The sequence below is a fragment of the Chiloscyllium punctatum genome, chromosome 10, assembly GCF_047496795.1.
Source record: "Chiloscyllium punctatum isolate Juve2018m chromosome 10, sChiPun1.3, whole genome shotgun sequence".
Classification (NCBI taxonomy): Eukaryota; Metazoa; Chordata; class Chondrichthyes; order Orectolobiformes; family Hemiscylliidae; genus Chiloscyllium; species Chiloscyllium punctatum.
Window position 1 is genome coordinate 32899066 of NC_092748.1, and position 20201 is coordinate 32919266.

General features: G+C 39.8%; 2 protein-coding genes across 2 annotated transcripts; both read left to right on the plus strand.

The window, feature by feature from the left end:
* The first annotated feature begins 727 nt into the window (after positions 1-727).
* Positions 728-2161, plus strand: LOC140482006 (gamma-crystallin S-1-like). The gene is made up of 3 exons (XM_072578833.1): positions 728-771; positions 873-1115; positions 1813-2161. The coding sequence occupies exons 1-3, from the start codon at positions 763-765 to the stop codon at positions 2086-2088; spliced, it is 528 nt and encodes a 175-aa protein (XP_072434934.1). The 5' UTR covers positions 728-762; the 3' UTR covers positions 2089-2161.
* Positions 2162-9013: 6852 nt separating this feature from the next.
* On the plus strand, positions 9014-10944 carry LOC140482005 (gamma-crystallin S-1-like). Its single transcript, XM_072578832.1, has 3 exons — positions 9014-9047; positions 9138-9380; positions 10600-10944. Exons 1-3 carry the CDS (start codon positions 9039-9041, stop codon positions 10873-10875), a joined length of 528 nt encoding a protein of 175 aa, XP_072434933.1. The 5' UTR covers positions 9014-9038; the 3' UTR covers positions 10876-10944.
* The last annotated feature ends 9257 nt before the right edge of the window (positions 10945-20201 follow it).

A 20201-nucleotide genomic window follows, 5' to 3' on the forward strand; every position in this document is an offset into this window, starting at 1 on the left:
AAAGCTTTTTCTTCACTCTTTCCTTTTTGTAAGCAGTAAATAATCCAATCTGTTGTCCCCATGTATGTACATTCTGAATTTTTCTTCCATCAAACTAACATTGCCCTTTTGTTGTTTTGTTTTTTATTCAAATCTCCCTTCAACTAATGTGTAATTAAGAGCAAAGGAGAAAATAATAGGTAACAAAAGGATGTACATTAGTATATGGAACCAAAAGTATACAATAATATGTTGAAAAAATACCATATATAATTCGAGCAGTTCTCAAGTAGATGATTAATTTGGAATGAAAATACATTAACAGTTACACATCAAAACAAACTTACTTACAGAGTAATAATTTAAGTAACCTGCTCCAGACATGCATGCCTATGTGTTAACCAGTTTGAGACTGGACCTATTAAATTATAATGAACTATTGGGAACATATCCTTTTGAACATGCTATGACACTGAGAATTGCAGTGAAAGCATAGAATCGGGTGCACAACGGCCTCCAGTGTATTGTTGTCTTCTTTAATGCAAGAATTAAATTGAAATGGAAGCAAAACACTGAAAAACAATACTAAAGTGCCTTTTGAATGTTCTCTTTGCATTTACTGTATAAGTCATGTGTGATGCAGCATTTGTAGTGGTTTCAACTCATTGAAATGGTTTGAATAACTAAAGAAAATGCACAGTGTGGCATTTCAGCGCAGTGTATAAATATCAAGCTCTGTGAAGCAGTAATACATTCGGTTACGAAGCCAACTCTGAACCCATAATGGGAAAGGCAAGGATTATCTTGAGTTCACATGTTGTATTAAAATTTTCCATTAGGAATAGCAAAGTTTGAGAAATCATGAATTTACAAACCTGTTTCTTTCCTCACAGATCATCTTTTACGAGGACAGGAACTTCCAGGGGCGGCACTATGAGTGCAGCAGTGACTGTGCCGACCTGTCCCCTTACTTCAGCCGCTGTAACTCCATCCGTGTTGAGAGTGACTGGTGGGTGCTGTATGAGAAACCCAATTACATGGGATACCAGTATGTTCTGACCAGGGGAGAGTATCCTGACTACCAGCGCTGGATGGGGTTCAATGACAACATTTGGTCATGTCGCACTTACCCATACGTAAGTTATTTCTGGTGGTGTGTATTTTCTGATCAAACTGACACTGAGATAATGATTAATGCACTCAACATTTGGGTTTTTCTGAATGAGATGTAAAGGAGATCTTTATTTTCACAGGATTGATTTTAATTTTCATCAATGATGATAATATGTAGTGGACTGTGACACAACCAGTTTGATTTACCAATTCACTAGTTTGTGTTTCTGTCACTGCCGTAACTTTGTTACTATACTTATTATCTAGGTAGTTCTTCAGTCAACACTTGTGCAAACTGGGAAGATAGTAGTCCGTCATATGCTGATGTACTGTTGCAAAGCTGATGATCATCTGGGATATAATTGAAACATTTACAAATAACAAATCTGATATTCCGAACTGAAAGTTAAATTGACATATTGACATAGCAGAATGTAACAAGGCCAAATTGGATAAAACCTGAGTCATAAAACTTGTCGATGGAGATGTTTATATTCATCCCATTCATTTAACTGTAAATATTGAAAAGTTTACATAAGAGAGAAAACTGCTTGCACTTGAAAAAAGGTTTTCCCACAAGAGCAAACAGAAGTACATTAAGGTGTCTACTGCTATCAATATAGTTCTGTTTGTATGCATGAAATATCACCAGTCACATATGCATCGATTGTAGATATATTTGTAGCTGCACCACAAATCTTTCATGTCTTTCTATTGCAGTACCGAGGAGATTCCTACAGAATGAAAATTTATGAGAGGCCTGACTTTGGAGGACAGATGATGGAATTCATGGATGACTGTCCATCTGTCTACGATCGTTTCCGTTACCGTGACATCCACTCCTGCCATGTGATGGATGGTTACTGGATCTTCTATGAACATCCCAACTACAGAGGGCGACAGTACTTCATGAGACCTGGTGAATACAGGAGATACAGTGACTGGCGAGGCTACAGCTCAACTATCGGATCTTTCAGGCGCATGAGGGACTTTTAGTTTGCAACTATAATGCATTACTTTATTTTGTTGAATTATTTGTCAACATAATAAAATATGCTTTATGACCCTGTCTTCTTTTCAATTCACTCATTCTTGGCTCCTCATTAAAATAGTTCAGAATAATGCTGGTATCTGGTGGTTTCATTGAGAATACTTTACCTCAGTGATTGCAGTGACATGATCATTAAAGTCAGTAATTGAAAAAGGAGAAAATGCCAGGGTCAAGTAGGAAGCATTGTAAATGGCCCACCAGTACCATCGCCTGTTGATGTTTTTGGGAGTTTCTGCAGACAATAAGCAGGAACTGTTCATGATCCAAGCTGAACCCGCCTCAATGATTATTTCCAACTTGCTTGAGGCATTTTGCAGGTTATGGGATCTAACAACTTCCAATGTTTACGCTATAAATTTATGTGTACCTGCACTCCCTCCACCATTGATGCTGAGTAACAGCAGTGCGTACTATCTACAAGACGGAGTACAGAAATTCCCCAAAGATTCTTCAACAGCATCTTCTAAACCCATGACCACTCCCATCAGATAGATAAGGGTAGCAGATAGATGGGAATACCACCACCTGAAAGTTCCCCTCCAAGCCACCCATCATCCTGACTTGGAAATATATCCCCATTCTTTCATTTGCAGTAGGTCAAAAGCCTGGAATTTCCTCTCTAATGGCATCGTGGTTGAATCCACAGCAGGTGGATTGCAGTGATTCAAAAAGGCAGCTCATCACCACCTCCTCAAGGGCAACTAGAGACAGGCAATAAATGCCAGCCAGTCTGGGATACCCACATCTCACAAAATGAATAAATAAATAAAAATGGAACATGCTATTGTTATGACATGGGGTAAACCCTCCTGCTTAATCTAAGCCAGCAACACAGAAAAAAAAATTATCCCATGCAGTCATCTGGGAAAATTCAAAAGGCCAAGAACTAATTAAAGTAAAAATGACCAACTTTATTTCTTAAAGTATAACAATGAATAATTAACTAACAACAATTTAAAACTTTGTCCTCTCATCTATCGTTTACTTTCCCTTCTATAATACTAGTCCGATAAAACCATCGAGTAAGATTTACCAAAAAATTTGAATTTCAAAGCCAGCCAGCTGTCATATCTTACTCTGTAGATTTACTCTCTAGGTTGGTGTCGATGATTTTTTCTCAGTACAAACTCCTTCTGTAGACAGGTACCTCTCATAGAGGTTTTACTAGCAGCCTGCATCTGTTGCTCTTTTGGCAGTTCTCCCCGAACTTTTCAATTTTTCCCTGTCTTATACCCCAAAGCATTGGATTGTGTCTTTGGCTTTTTGGATTGTCAATATACTCAATTCAAACTTGATTGGAGTTTGTTTTTTTGGGGGGTATAATTTAAAATGACTGGTCAAATTTGGATTTGTTTTGTCATCTCTAGGCAACCCAGCTAATCCAGCAGTTCGACCAAATGTTACATTGCTTCTTGTTCAGAACACTTGGTGCTGTCAGGTAGTTCTGCTAGCTTTTAACTCTCTTAAAGATACAGTACACCCACACCTTCATAACACTACATTCTGGTTCTTCCATTCCCTGCTGCACAATGCCTGAGAAGGACTTGGCAGACACTGTGCAGGAATTTATAATGAAGCTCTGGATTTGGCCTCCCTTTGGTTCAGAGGCCTTTGGTACACCTCTGCAGTTGGACTTTGGTGCATCTAAAGATCTTTAAGCCATACCAAGTGAACCAGTACGACAATAACAATTTGATTGGTGACTTCAATAAAAAGCAAACACTGAAATTATATTTCACTACGAATGAGGAGCAAATGTACCAAGGTAATTAATTCTTTAACCTTCCACTTTTCCCAGGAAATGTGAAACAAAGGTGCACATTTCAAGCAAAATTAGATGAGGCTTTAGAAAATTTCTCCTGTGGGCAGCCATAACAACACGCTGCCATTTTGTAGGGTCTGCAGTTAAGGAAAATATCCAAAGATCTCTTGTAAACGTTTTTAAACATATTGACCACTGAATCATATAAAAAGTTTTTAGGACATATGACCACAAAGATGCTCAAAGGTGTCAATTTTAGGAAGTTCGCAGGTATAGGAATGGCTGGAAAATGGGAAGCCTTCAGAAATGAGATAACAAGAATCCAGAGAAAGTATATTCCTGTCAGGGTGAAAGGGAAAGCTGGTAGGTATAGGGAATGCTGGATGACTAAAGAAATTGAGGGTTTGGTTAAGAAAAAGAAGGAAGCATATGTCAGGTATAGACAGGATAGATCGAGTGAATCCTTAGAGTATATAGAAAGTAGAAGTATACTTAAGAGGAAAACAGGGACATGAGATAGAATTAAGGAGAATCCAAAGGGTTTTTACAAATATATTAAGGACAAAAGGGTAACTAGGGAGAGAATAGGGCCCCTCAAAGATCAGCAAGGCGGCCTTTGTGTGGAGCCACAGAAAATGGGGGAGATACTAAACGAATATTTTGCATCGGTATTTACTGTGGAAAAGGATATGAAGACATAGAAAGTAGCGAAATAGATGGTGACATCTTGCAAAATGTCCAGATTACAGAGGAGGAAGTGCTGGATGTCTTGAAATGGTTAAAAGTGGATAAATCCCCAGGACCTGATCAGGTGTACCCGAGAACTCTGTGGGAAGCTAGAGAAGTGATTGCTGGGCCTCTTGCTGAGATATTTGTATCATCAATCGTCACAGGTGAGGTGCCGGAAGACTGGAGGTTGGCAAACGTGGTGCCACTGTTTAAGAGAGGTGGTAAAGACAAGCCAGGGAACTATAGGCCGGTGAGCCTGACCTCGGTGGTGGGCAAGTTGTTGGAGGGAAACCTGAGGGACAGGATGTACATGTATTTGGAAAGGCAAGGACTGATTCGGGATAGTCAACATGGCTTTGTGCATGGGAAATCATGTCTCACAAACTTGATTGAGTTTTTTGAAGAAGTAACAAAGAAGATTGATGAGGGCAGAGCAGTAGATGTGATCTATTTGGACTTCAGTAAGGCATTTGACAAGGTTCCCCATGGGAAACTGATTAGCAAGGTTAGATCTCATGGAATACAGGGAGAACTAGCCATTTGGATACAGAACTGGCACAAAGGTAGAAGACAGGGGGTGGTGGTGGAGGGTTGTTTTTCAGACTGGAGGCCTGTGACCAGTGGAGTGCCACAATGATTGGTGCTGGGTCCTCTAATTTTTGTCATTTATATAAATGATTTGGATGCGAGCATAAGAGGTACAGTTAGTAAGTTTGCAGATGACACCAAAATTGAAGGTGCAGTGGACAGCGAAGAGGGTTACATCAGATTACAACAGGATCTGGACCAGATGGAAAATGGGCTGAGAAGTGGCAGATGGAGTTTAATTCAGATAAATGTGAGGAGCTGTATTTTGGGAAAGCAAATCTTAGCAGGACTTATACACTTAATGGTAAGGTCCTAGGGAGTATTGCTGAACAAAGACCTTGGAGTGCAGGTTCATGGCTCCTTGAAAGTAGAGTCGCTAGGATAATGAAGAAGGCGTTTGATATTTTTCCTTTATTGGTCAGAGTATTAGGTACAGGTGTTGGGAGGTCATGTTGTGGCTGTACAGGACATTGGTTAGGCCACTGTTGGAATATTGCGTGCAATTCTGGTCCCCTTCCTATCGAAAAGATGTTGTGAAACCTGAAAGGGTTGAGAAAATATTCACAAAGATGTTGCCAGGGTTGGAGGATCTGAGCTATAGGGAGAGGCTGAACAGGCTGGGGCTGTTTTCCCTGGAGCGTCGGAGGCTGAGGGGTGACCTTATAGAGGTTTACAAAATTATGAGGGGCATGGATAGGATAAATAGAGAAGGTCTTTTCCCCCTGGGGTCGGGGAGTCCAGAACTAGAGGGCATAGGTTTACGGTGAAAGAGGAAAGATATAAAAGAGACCTAAGGGGCAACGTTTTCACGCAGAGGGTGGTACATGTATGGAATGACCTGCCAGAGGATGTGGTGGAGGCTGGTAGAATTGCAACATTTAAGAAACATTTGGATGGGAATATGAATAGGACGGGTTTGGAGGGATATGGGCCGAGTGCTGGCAGGTGGGACTAGATTGGGTCGGCATGGACGGGTTGGACCGAAGGGTCTGTTTCCATGCTGTACATCTCTATGACTCTAAGTAGCTTTAATGAAGAGATGTGAATGAACTTTTGAGAGCAAATTTCAGACATAGGCCTTTGTGCTTGATGGCATGGCTGCCATTTATAGAATGATCACAATCTGGAATATTCAAGAGACCAGAACTGACTGAGTAGAGGTATTCAGGAGGTAGTAGGGCAAGTCAAGATTACAGAGATATGGAAGTGTGAGGCTTTTGTGGAATTTGAAAATAAGTGTAAAAACTTTGATGAAATAAAAGAACCGAAGATGTTTGAGATCTGAAAAGTATATAGCAAGTGCTGGAGAAACCCAGATTTTTGGCTGACCTCAGATATCCAGCTGGTGCAAAGTGGGAGGCCAGCCAGGATCATACTGTCATAGCCAAGTCCTGGGGTTAACAAAGCGGAAGGGTTTTAGTAGCAGATCATAAAAAATTATTGAATAGTTACAGAACCCAAGGAAGACATTCAGCCCATTGTAACCATGCTAGCTTTCTGCTAGTACAGCTCAGTGCGTTTAGATTTCTCCTTTTCCTTATCTCCCTGCAATATCATCTGATTGGGCTGTCCATGGCTGAGGCAGCACAAGATGGCTGAAAGTGGTTGACAGTTGACATGAAATAGCTGAGGAAGATTGTTAGCTGAAACAGCAGCTTGCACAGTTGGCTGTTTCAAGTCAAACTTTAAGCTGGAGTAATTAGATGTTTTCATAGAAGGACTATATCCAAGGTTATGAGACTACAATATAACACAAAAGGTCTTGTGAAATGCATACAGACAGGTCCTGTTGAATAAGAAGTGAAAATACAACTGCTGCTCATATGGAGACAGTTTGATAAAGGAACATCCTTGAGAAATGCTGATACAAACCTCATTACTCAACTGGTTCAAAGTCTGATATTGATAATGGGATAGAAGGGAAGGGAGTCTGTCCCACATCAGTTAAGACCCATATTTGTAGCCACAGGTTATATATAAAACATGAAGTTTGAAGTATATAGGCCTAATGGATTTAACCACACTGTTTTGAATATTCAGTCTAAGGCAGAAAGGAAAAGCCCCTTGCAATGAGTATGAGAGTATTGAATAACTGGGGATGTCCTGACGATGGAGGGAGAGCATCAAAGGTTTATCAGACTGACTCCTGTGACAGCAGGACTGATGTATGAAGGGAGACTGGATTGGTTAGAACTATGTACACTGGAGTTTAGCAAAATGATAGGGGGAGCTTGGAGAATCCCACAAAATTCTAACAGGAATTGACAGAAGACTCCCGATGAGGAAATCCAGAACCAGTCTGAGGATACCAGGCTGGCCATTTAGGATTGAGGAGGAGTCCAAAAAGGGAGAGTCTAGGCCCTTTCTACTCGATGTATTGTAAACAAGACACAAGCAAGACTGGTTTATATGGGGGTGGGGGTGGGTGTGTGAGGGGAAGTGGGGAGGAGGGAGCAGAAAGTGGAGAATGTAAGAAAATGAAGAACAAACCTTATGTCTTGCCTACTTTCCTCTCAATAGGGAAGACCCATTCCCTCCCTTTAACACCTTAATGAAGTTGTACTTCACTCCTTCACCACCATTAACAAACCCATTATTTTCTCTTTCACCACCATTAACAAACCCATTATTTTTTGTATCAGGCCCCCACACCATTTTTCCCTTCATCCCTTCTCCGCTACTATCAAAGTGTCTTTTTAAAATATCTCTACAGAACTTCGAGTTTATCTCGCATTTTCTGTGTTTGCTTCAAATTTCCAGCACCCACAGTAATTTGGATTAATTATAAAGGGTCGTGCTGAACTGGATAATTCTTTCAAAAACCTGAGCAGGCACAAAGAGATGAATGACCATGATCCACACCAGAGGTTTCAATGATTCTATATCAATTTCTCTTTCTGAGCCTAATGTCTCCTGGAATTGAATACATGACACCTGCAAAACCAATGTTGGATTCCTGTTGAGAAGGAACCATTCACTTGTTTTTTTATCCTTATTCTTAAACAATTCAAAATGGTGCCAGATCGTGGTAACAGTGGAAAAGCTTTTCACTGTATTTTACTGTTTTTCTCACTATAAAACATGTGACAATAAAATCATTCATTCACTCATTCATTCATGTATCTTTTCTCCTTGATTTTCTTTTCATAACCACGAAAGAGTCCATCTCCCCTTCCCCTCTGCTTACTGCACCCATATGGTTTCAGCAAAGCTGAAATTTAGGACTAAATGAAAGATAATATGCAACAATAGGACACTCATTAATCCATGAAAATGGGTATGGACTGTAATCAGTTTTAATAAACATCATTCCTCAACATTGCATTGTAATTTCACCATGCAATCATATTCAATGATAAATGCTTAAGGTCTATGTACTGTCAGTTATAAATCAGCAATTGCATATATCACTTTGTAAAGCAATCGCTTCCAGAAATGTACATCCGCACCTTAACCAAATTTGGAGTCAGCTTTAGACATGACATTGACCTTTTGGAAATTGAGCTGGGCAATTGGGTAATGGGAACTGTTCGAGAGTTTCTATGCAGATATAGCATTGGGAATGTAACCCATTGTTATCTTCTTCACACAATTAAAATCATATGGAGGCAGAATGCAACCGGTGACGTACAAATGCCTTAAAATATTTTTTCAAACAGAAAGTGCATATGTCATGAGTTTTGTGGCATTTGTGCTGTTGCAATCATTAAATTAACAAAAGTCTTGCCAGGGGGGATATTTTTGACCAACCTATAAATACTAAGCTGTGGGTAGCAGTGACACATTCGCTCAGTTACTCAGCAAACAGAGCTCAAAATGGGAAAGGCAAGAGAAACTTAAGAATTTGTTTGGAATTGTTCATTACATACCTCCTAGCTTGACAAGATTATAACACAAATCTATCTCTTTCCACAGATCATCTTTTACGAGGACAGGAACTTCCAGGGGCGGCACTATGAGTGCAGCAGTGACTGTGCCGACCTGTCCCCTTACTTCAGCCGCTGTAACTCCATCCGTGTTGACAGTGACTGGTGGGTGGTGTATGAGAAACCCAATTACATGGGATACCAGTATGTTCTGACCAGGGGAGAGTATCCTGACTACCAGCGCTGGATGGGATTCAATGACTGTGTCAGGTCATGTCGCTCCTACCCACATGTGAGTCATAAATTCATTGTCTTTCCAGACAAAATGAACAGGTCAATCAATTTGTGTTTGTAATTGTTGGTTTCTTTATCCTTTATGGATTGAATCAAAGCTATTCCAATTGTTTTGCATTCCCACTTTCCTTTCATCAAATTCTTCATCATTCATCTAAACTTGAAAGTTGTAAGTTTTAATTGTTTGTCAATGCCATATCATTCACACTAACAATTCCTCAGGACTGACCTGATTTATCGCTGTAACTTTTGTGAGAAATCGATGGAACTGCTGGATACATTGATCAGGGAATGGGCAGATTTCCATTCATCCTCCATAGAAAACGCAGGGACCAGTCAAAACAATCTCTGAGCAAGGAGAAAGTAAGGACTGCAGATGCTGGAGATCAGAGTCGAGAGTGTAGTGCTGGAAAAGCACAGCAGGTCAGGCAGCATCCAAGGAGCAGGAGAATTGAATTTTCGGGCATAAGCCCTTCTCCTGCTCCTTGGATTATGCCTGGTCTTCTCTGCTTTTCCAGCACCACAATCTCTGAGGAAGCCCCTAGTAAAATGATCCTTAAAATAAAGAAATAGTTTGCCTGAATACTTAAATTAATCAAGGTTTGGAAACCTGTTTGAAATCTGACTTGAATGATTCCAGAATTCAAACATTTGCTAGATAGAGATAACATGACATTTTGAGCAACCTGCCACAAAAAACTGCATGGACAAGGGCCCCAGACTTTCTTTTACTTCACTCCTAAGTAGTGCAGCCAAGAGTAACTCACTACACACCACACGGGGATTTAGGTGACAGATCAGACAAGATCTCATGAAATGTTGGAAGAGATTCAAAGGGTTGAGTCCTTTCACTGTCTTCCCATTAAATGTGAATAATCAGCTGGATATTACATCAGTATTCAGATACCACATGCTGGTTTCCACTTCTCACAGTTGTCTTGAGTAGAATTTCAATCCAAAATGCTGCAGCTCTTACAATTGAGAACTAAAATTGATACCATACTGCTGAACATCCATGAAAACCAAAAAAGTGTTGAACATATACGATAGTCCTGCCCATATTTAGAAGCAAAAAAGACTGCTTAATGCTTCGGGTGGAGAATTTTCATCAAAATAGCTGCCAATTTTACAAGCAGCATGCAACTACTTTACAATTTATTTTTCATAATAGATACAATTATAGCTGCTTCACGATGTTTCATTTCTCTCTTTTGCAGTACCGTGGAGGATCCTACAGAATGAAGATTTACGAGAGGCCTGACTTTGGAGGACAGATGATGGAATTCATGGATGACTGTCCATCTGTCTACGATCGTTTCCGTTACCGTGACATCCACTCCTGCCATGTGATGGACGGTTACTGGACCTTCTATGAACATCCCAACTACAGAGGGAGACAGTACTTCATGAGACCTGGTGAATACAGGAGATACAGTGACTGGGGAGGCTACAGCTCAACTGTTGGATCTTTCAGGCGAATGAGAGACTTCTAGATTGCTCTTGATAAATATGATTTTATTTTGCTGAATATTCTTAAAAATAATAAAACATTCTGAACTTCACAGTATTATTCTCATTCATTTAAGTATTTCTGTGGAGATCAATACAACTCTCATGGAATTCTCAATATTGATGGCTCATGTTGTTTAATTTACATCTTTTTTTCTCAGTTAACAAATATATGCAGATTTAGCAATGAATGTTGCTCATGTCATTGTTAATTTAATATATAGACTTGGTGAAAATGAGAATGAATCTCACAATCGTAATGAGAATGCCAAGGGAATTAAGGGTAGAATTCGTGATGGTACTGCCTATACCCACCCAATCCTCCTTAGATCCAGAAACAGTGACAAAGAACTGAAGAGTTGCAAATGGTGCATCTTTTGACAAAAAATGGGGTTAAGTGCAAATCCAGCATCTAAAGGATAATCTGTTTAATCTTAGTGGCAGCAAAATACTTAGCTTATTTGAAGTACAATTTCCAGTCGCTTGGCACTTATACATAAATAGAAAAAGAAGGCAGCATTAGTATGTTAAAGGTGACGGATGTTTATCTATCTTGATTGAACTTTATTGGTTAAAGTACACAGACGATTGATGAGTGGAATGTGGTTGATATGGTCTATGTGAAGTACCAAATAGAGATTGACGAATAACACTTATTAGACATGCAGCAAAGCTAAAATTGACAGAAAAAAATAAGAGAAAGTGGCAAAATCAATATGAAGTTGGCAAAGTTAAAGGAAACAGAAGGTCATAGTGCACAGGATTTTTTCAGACTGCCTGAAACTATGCACTAAGGATATTCAGATGTTTTTGACAACTTCTCTTTAAATATAATAATGTACTAGATTTGGGTTTGCACAGTATAATTTCACACTTTGCAGATCATATAAACTCAGAAGTATTTTACATTGTGAGGAGAGTGGTTACAGACTTTAAGAAGGTGTGGGTAGATAGGTGAGATGGGTGGATATTCAATCCCGAGAAGGGTGAATTGATTGACTTTGGTGGGACAAATGATTGGAATCAATTCAAAAAAGAAAAAATGTACAATTCTAAAGGAAGTGCAGGAACTACTAGACCTGGAAACATATGAGCAATAATTATTGAAGGGGTCAGTAGTGATTGAAAAAGTGACCAGAAAGGCAGATTCATCAGAAGGTTTATAAAAAGGTTGATAGTTTATGCATTGTTTAGTCTAACCTGGAGTATTACTTTTTATACTGGGTAAAATGCTTGAGGAAGCATTTTTAACTTTAGTGATGTTGCAGAAAGGATTCAGGAGAATAGTTTTAAGCGTGGGATTTTAGTTGCATGGGTAGATGGGGAAGCTAGAATTGTTCTTCTTAAAGTAAAGACAATTCAGAGAAAATGTGATAAACATTTTCAAAGTCTTGTTGAGGCTATGATTTGGAGGAGCCGGTGTTGGATTGGGGTGGACAAAATTAAAAATTTGTTGTAGTCCTTCATCAGGTAGCTGTGAAACAGGATCATAAGACACAGAATGTATAGCAAAAGATTACAGTGTCATACAGTTGAAATGATGAACCTAGATTAAGTCTTTCATCTTTTATAATGGTATTGCTCATTTCAGTTCTTTAATATGCAAATTCAAGAATTTCCTTTAAGTCACATTCTCAAAATAATGTCAGCTCAGACAATGTATTAAAGGTGCACGGTTAAAGTTTGTCCCTCCCCCAATCTTGAGTCAGACTGGTTCTATTTCTAAAGTGGGATTTATAGAATATTACATGGATTGACTCTAGGTTATGCATTTTTTGAGCAAAATAGAACATATTTGCAAATATAATTCTGCAGATACAAATTCAACCCATAGCCTTTTATGTGTGCGTGTGCAGGGGAGATGGGGTGAGTGTATGCATGTGAGTGTGTGCGTGTGGGTGTGAGTGCACGTGAGAAGGTGTGTGTTTGCATACGTGTAAGCTTTGCAAAGTATGTGTGTAAGTGTGATGGGGTAAGCCTGTGAGAGGGTGCGTGTGTGGGTGTGAGTGTGGGGAATTTATGTGTGTGTATGGGAGAGAGCTTATGTATGAGAAAAGATCTGAGTAAGTAAGAGTGTGTGTGCACTTGTGTGTGTATGAGAGAGAGAGAGTGTATAGTGCAGTGGGATCAGCTCTAGTGTGGCATGAACCCAAGGTCACGATTGAGGTCATCCCCATGGGTACTGAACTTAGCCATCAGCCTCTGCTTGGCCACTTTGCGTTATTGCCTGTCCTGAAGTCCACTTTGGAGGATGGTCACCCAAAGATCGGGCCCTACTTTCTCCTAGAAGTATCTAGAAATACAGGCAACTGATCTGAGGTGATTAGCAGCACACCAGAGGTGACAGGAAGTAGAACATCGGTATCTGAGGTGGGTTTGGGATCTGGGATAGATTTCCTAGGCTGCAATGGTGCCAGGCACAATCACAGCACAAGAACATGCTCCACCAACTGCCAATTTGTATTGCTCGTTAGCTTCTTTTTTTTAATGTTCCAATGCAAAAGATTGGAGAGCAGAGTTCCAATGCAGAGCAGCAGAGCTTCAGTTTGAAGTGAGAATGAAGGTCAGTTTCTTATCCAACCATTGCTAATAAGTAAAATATATTACAGTTATTAGGTAAAATGTAAATGCAAAGATTAAAAGTCATTACAGATAAAACATATTTATCAAGTTGAAATTCAGATTTGTTCATTACTTGCTGCAGATTCTCTTTGTGAGAGGGGAAGAGGTTAGATATTTGAATTCAAAATTATCAGTTGCAATAGTTTCTATAGCTGAATATTTGAAGTTATTTGTGTAGGTAACCTCAATAGTAGAACAGGCTTTGAGAGAGAAAGTTTCTAGAAAGAACAGGCATTGAGAGAGAGAAGGTTTCTGAGTAGAACCGGATTTGAGAGAGGGATGGCTTCTTGTTCCTCATTAGTTCTGTGGTTACATTAATTGCAGATTGCCTTGGCTCTTTTGGCAAAACTGACAGATTTCCAAAAGTCTTCCTCTTTACCCTCTCTTTTTCTTATTCCAAGAGAAACTGCTCATAATCAGGCAGAAAGAAAGTCAAGATGGGTGGTGAAGAGACCAACATTGAGCTCCTTGCCCCTTTTTGATGATAGCAAGCTGACCTCTGCCAGCCCCAAGTGGCAAAGTGACCATGACCATGCCCCTAGACTGATGTTGGAGGCCACCCCGACTGATTGCATTGGAAATCTATCGCTGAAGGGCATCTTCGTGATTTGATGGAAGACTATTCCACTTCGACTTTGCGACATGGCCATTTGGTTAATGCACACATATTGGTCTTGCTGCATATACTCCTGGCACATGATACAGATGTGAGACTGATGTAGTCTGGTGACGTATGTCAACATGTCCAACCTCTTCATTGCTGAAAGTTATGACACCTGCCTGGTCTTGTGGCACTAAGAGGCAAGGCAGGGCATAAGTGTTGTGAGCCTTTAACATATGGCTGAGAGGGAAAAGCATAAAAACACAAGGCAGAAATGCACAGTGCGTCCATGGCAGTGCAAAGTTAATGAGGGCTAAGAGAACGAGCAAAGAGCCCTGAGATGCACCTTGGTCAAATCCATGATACGTGTTCCTGTCCCAGTATCCTGACAGCAGCATTACAATGGAAGGTACTGAGGTGCTCCAAATTGCAGCATTGAAGTGCAGCATCATATTGTACATGGACTGAAGATGTGTCATGTGGTTGTAGTGCAGCTGGTACGTGTCTGGTGCCAATACCTGTGGATGCTTGGTGCATGCCATTATTGCCCATGGAGTAGGCCCTGAGATGTTGGGGACTTATCTCCAAAGATGGAGGGCCAGAGTTCAACTGTTCTGATTTTATATCAGGCATTGTAGGTGGAAGAATGGGAATGTGCTTATACGTGAGGTGAGCTGAAATAATAGTGAGATGTTAGTGTATGATAATGTGTGCAATTAGGCCTCTTGCTGCTCAATAATGAGACTTTCTTCTTGGTGCTCCATAATTGGTTGGAAAATGGGACACTTTAATCTGGATGTTGACAACCACCTCACTGACAAACTCTCACAATTATTGCAACTTTCTTACCAAAGTGTTAAGTACCTGAGAAGTTTCCACTCACTGTCTCAGAGCTCTTGATTGGAAGTTTGGGATAAAAATGGTGCCTCTCAGTCTTGTACAAACATGGCAATCAAATGACTTCCTTCTGTGTTGAAATCAACTTGTAATTTTATGTATCATTGTAATAGATTTTTATATCATTTTAGTTAGCTAAGGGAAATCTGGAAGAATAATCAAAACATCTTAACTGGAATGTTTATGCATCACTTAGTGTAACTTCACTTTCTCTCACAACTCCATAGAACGTATATTGAGTTAATTTAACAGGATTATAACCTTTTCTCAGAGCATTTGATGGAGGTCAGCTTTGATTCTGATTCTGACATCACTATAACTCCCCTCTCTCACTCCACGGTGGTCATGCAAGGCCTGGACCTCTTCCACTGCCAAATCCTAGCCACCTAGCGCCTGGAAAAAGAACACCTCATCTTCCACTAGGGACCATCCAACCACACTAAATCAATTTTGGATTCACCAGTTTCCTCATCTCTCCTTCCCCCACCTCATCCTGGATCCAACCCTCCAACTGGGGACCGCCCTATTGAACTGTCCTACCTGTCCATCTTCCTTCCCACCTATCTGTTTCACCCTCCACTCCGACCTATCACCATCACCCCCCCCACCTTCATCACACATATTATCACATTCCTAGCTACCTTCTCCCCAGTCACACATCCCTCCCATCTATCTCTCAGCCTACTTGAGCCCCTCACCTTGCAACATTCCTGATGAAGAGCATTTGCTCAAAATGTCGACTCTCGACTCTCCTGGTCTTGGATGCTGCCTGACCTTCTGTGTTTTTCCAGTGCCGCACTTTTTGATTATGATTCTGACATTTCTTCGGAAAAAAAACTTCAAAACTGAAAGAAAAGTTAAAAGGTTATGAGAAGGTTTGAATCCATGAGTTTCTAATGACAGTGGACTATAAATGGTGGTGTTCCAGTGGATTGTTGGAGAGAGGAGGAGGTGATAGAGAATATGACAATAGACAATGGATAATAGGTGCAGGAGTAGGTCATTCTGCCCTTCAAGCCTGCACCACCATTCAATATGATCATGGCTGATCATCCTTAATCAGTATCCTGTTCCTGCCTTATCTCCATAACCCTTGATTCCACTATCCTTGAGAGCTCTATCCAACTCTTTCTTAAATGAATCCAGAGACTGGGCCTCCACTGCCCTCTGGGGCAGACCATTCCACACACATCACCACTCTCTGTCCTAAATGGTCTACCCCATATTTTTAAGCTGTGTCCTCTGGTTCGGCACTCACCCATCAGCGGACACATGTTTCCTGCCTCCAGGGTATCCAATCCTTTAATACTCTTATATGTCTCAATCAGATCCCCTCTCAGTCTTCTAAACTCAAGGGTATACAAGCCCAGTCGTTCTAGTCATTCTGCTTAAGGTAGTCCCGCCATTCCAGGAATTGACCTCGTGAACCTACGCTGCACTCCCTCAATAGCCAGAATAGCCAGATGTGTCTGTGAGGAGGGAGGAACTGTCCCCTTATGATACTTCATCCATCACAATTTTAGGACAGGTTTGAGGACCCAAGGTGGTATTTTCCTGCCCATCATTTACATATCTTCATATGTTTTCAGGAACAATGTCATACCATTGATTCATACATATTTTTACACAACAGGATATGAGCAATTGACCACATAATGTGTACACTTAATAATGCATTTTAAAATTAAAATATTTAACTGTGGAATCTTCCTTCACTAATTTCTTTTCAGTTCCACAAAGTCGATTCTATCCCTGAGCACTCTTTTAAATTCTACAAATTGTTCTTTCTTTTGTTGTTGTATCACTATTTCTGATATAGCCATAGTTCAAAGGTTGCTGATACGCTAAAATATGAGTTGATGATCATAAGACTTGCCGAATCTCACATTCTCAGTGAGATCATGTGCATGGTAATCACACCTCTGACACATTTTACTACTGAAGGATTTTGGTATTTTATCTGCTGAAGACAAGAAACAACTATTTCATTTTGAGTCTCTTCTGATCAGTGTATGTGCAATATTAATTAAAGCACAGATATAAACTGAAAAGCAGCAGTTACACTGTTTACTTTCACTTCCAATCACTGTTCAATCAAAGCATAGATTATAGATTACTACTGAAAGAGAACTGAGTAAACTGTTCAAGGAACAGGAACAGGGTAAGACCCAGGGTCTTCAGCCAAATTTCAAGAAAATCAGTCATCTTTTGTAGGAATTCTTTAGAATCAGGTTTTGTAACAAAATTATGGAGAGAAATTAAGATTAGTGGAAAGTGTTATAAATTATAGGCTCATACATCAGACATTTGTTTTGGAGGAACTGTTAAAAGACTACCTTAATCAAAGATATTAATTGACACAAAAGAAGATGCAATCATTAAATAAACACATCCTTATTGGAGGTCTTTAGGGATATATTGAAACTTATGATGCTATTGTTTATGTAGACTTTGATAAGCTGCTTGCTTTTGGTGACCACCGAGTAATGCTGATTTACAAACAACTGAATGAACTGAGGTAGAAATAATGCTTGTGAGAGAGACAGAGAGAGAGAGACAGAGAGAGTCATGAAAATATAATAACTTCAATAATAAAAAGTGGTTGAGGAGAACCCTGGTTTCAGAGCTGTTCCCTTTAACATTCATATTGCATATTATTAATTTAAAAATCAGAATGGAAACAGAATTATGAAAAATTTCTACTTAAATCAAGATGGACATTACAAACAATCAAAAGCAAGTTGGGTCAGGTACAATGTCTGGAAATCAGGAAAGTGTAATAAACACCGGAACTGTAATTGTAAAGGATCTGGCTGTACTCGTGAAAGGCAGTGCTATCTAATAATTGGGGTGATACTGCGCATGGAATTGAACAATCTTCATATTAATCTGAGGTTTCAATGGTGGCAGAGGATTTAGAAAATTAATAACCTAACAGAAGCTTGGCACATAGTCCATCAAAATTATCTTGGCAGTGATTACAATGTAAAGGGAATTTCTGCCTGTGGGGCTGCTGATACTGTAAAATAATTATCGAATGAGTATAACTACAACCATGCATAGCAGCTTGACATTATTCAGGACAAAGCAGTCTGCTTGCTTGGCACCACAGAAACATCTAAATGTCCATTCTCTCTAAAGCACCACGGCAGCTGTGTGTCCCATATGCACTGTGGTATTTCACCAATCTTCCAACATCAGCACCTTTCATACTCAAGACTGCTGCCATCTAAAAAGATAGATGGGAACCTCATCATCTGTAAATTTGTCTCACAGACACATAATATCCTGACTTGGAACTATATTGCTGTTCCCCTCTCTCTCTGAATAAAAATGTTTCTGGCAGTATATCTAGATGATCTCCAGCTATTCAAGAAGCAGCTTACCAGCACCTTCTCAAGATCAATTACGTTTTCTCACAATATTTTCTGCTTTTCTTCTCACTAATTTTGCAAATAAGATGTTGGGTACATTACTAACTTAACTTAGCCTCTTAAAGTCACTTTTATTCCAACCTGTTGACTTGGTTTTCATCTTTAAGACATTCTCCGTTATCATTTGAACGTGTATTTTATTGAGAAGTATCATCTACTTCTCTGTCTGTTCTAGTTCATTGCCCATTCTTTAATCCATTAATGAATCTTCCATTGCTGGGCTTTTCTTTATATTTGTAGAAAAAGGAGTTATGGACACATTGGAGGAATTCTATTCCCTTGTCTGTTATCCCTTCACCATTGTGCCTATCTTTTATCTCTAATTAACATCAGATTATATGAAATCTATGAATTATATGAATTATATGAAACATTGTTATTGTATGTTATTTCATTCATTTCCCTAAGTTGTGTGCATATTATTTTAATCACCTATCTTTCACCAAATGCGATTGATGCTTTATTATTTTTATCTTGATTCATATACATTCTAATTTTTATCTTGTAAATAACTGTGTTCTTTTTTTGTGACCATTAAGTCATCTTTGATAATCACAGCTTCTCCAACTCCCTCACTTTCCCTCTCTATTTTCTTCAAATATGGCATAACCTACAATATTTAATACCCAAACCTGATTATTTTGTAGCCAAGTTTCCGCAATCTGTTCCAAAGAGGCCACACCACACTCAAAACATTATCTGTTTTCTCTCTCCACATATGTTGTCAGACCTGCTGAGTTTCTTGAGCAATTCAATTTCAGATCTTTAACACATGAAGCATTTTGCTTGAATCTTGTAATCTGCTTGTGTCTGGTTCAGTCCAACAAATGATGGCCATCAGCTCCCTTTTTTTCTACAGAAACACTAAGTTCACTGATGTGAGGACCATTAACTAGCACTTAGTATGATTTTTCTCATATTATATTTGCCATCGCTTCAGACTCTTGCTGTAACATTACTTATTTCTCCAAATAGGGTCAGATCAATGTTGCACTGTTGTTTTATGATTTGGAGATGCCGGTGTTGGACTGGGATGTACAAAGTCAAAAATCACACAACACCAGATTATAGTTGAACAGGTTTATTTGGAAGCACTAGCTTTCGGAGCACTGCTCCTTCATCAGGTGGTTGTGGAGTATCGCTCTGAAGGAGCAGTGCTCCCAAAGCTAATGCTTCCAAATAAACCTGTTGGACTCTAACCTGGTATTGTGCGATATTTAACTTTGATGTTTTTTAGTCATTACTAAAAGAATCAAGCTACTTCCCAACAGTATGTGGATTCTAATGTGTATGATTTTTTTTTGTTTTTTTTAAACCCCCACACTACCGCCTAACTGCGGTAGTGCTTACTTTTTTTCCCTCAGCACCCATGTTGTGTGTGTGCAGGTGTGAGACACAGTGAGAGACACAAAGTGCACAAATCTTTATTCACTTTCCACCACCAGGAAGAAAGGAAACACCTGAGTGGTCAGTGATACGCACTGCCCTTCACATCAAAGGGCAATGCTGTGTGATCAAACAGTGAAGGGGAGGGCAGGGATTAAATCAAAATAGAGTTGGAGGGGGAAATAATACACTCCACTCCCTGCGGCGCCCACCTCTCCCTGAACAACTCCAGGGTGTTGTGTGGACACCACGTGCTCCTTTTCCAAGGACACCCGGGCTCTAACGTAACCCCGGAAGAGGGGCAGCAGTCGGCCCTAACGACCCCCTCCACGGCCCGCTGCCTGGACCTGTTTATGGCCAGTTTGGCCAG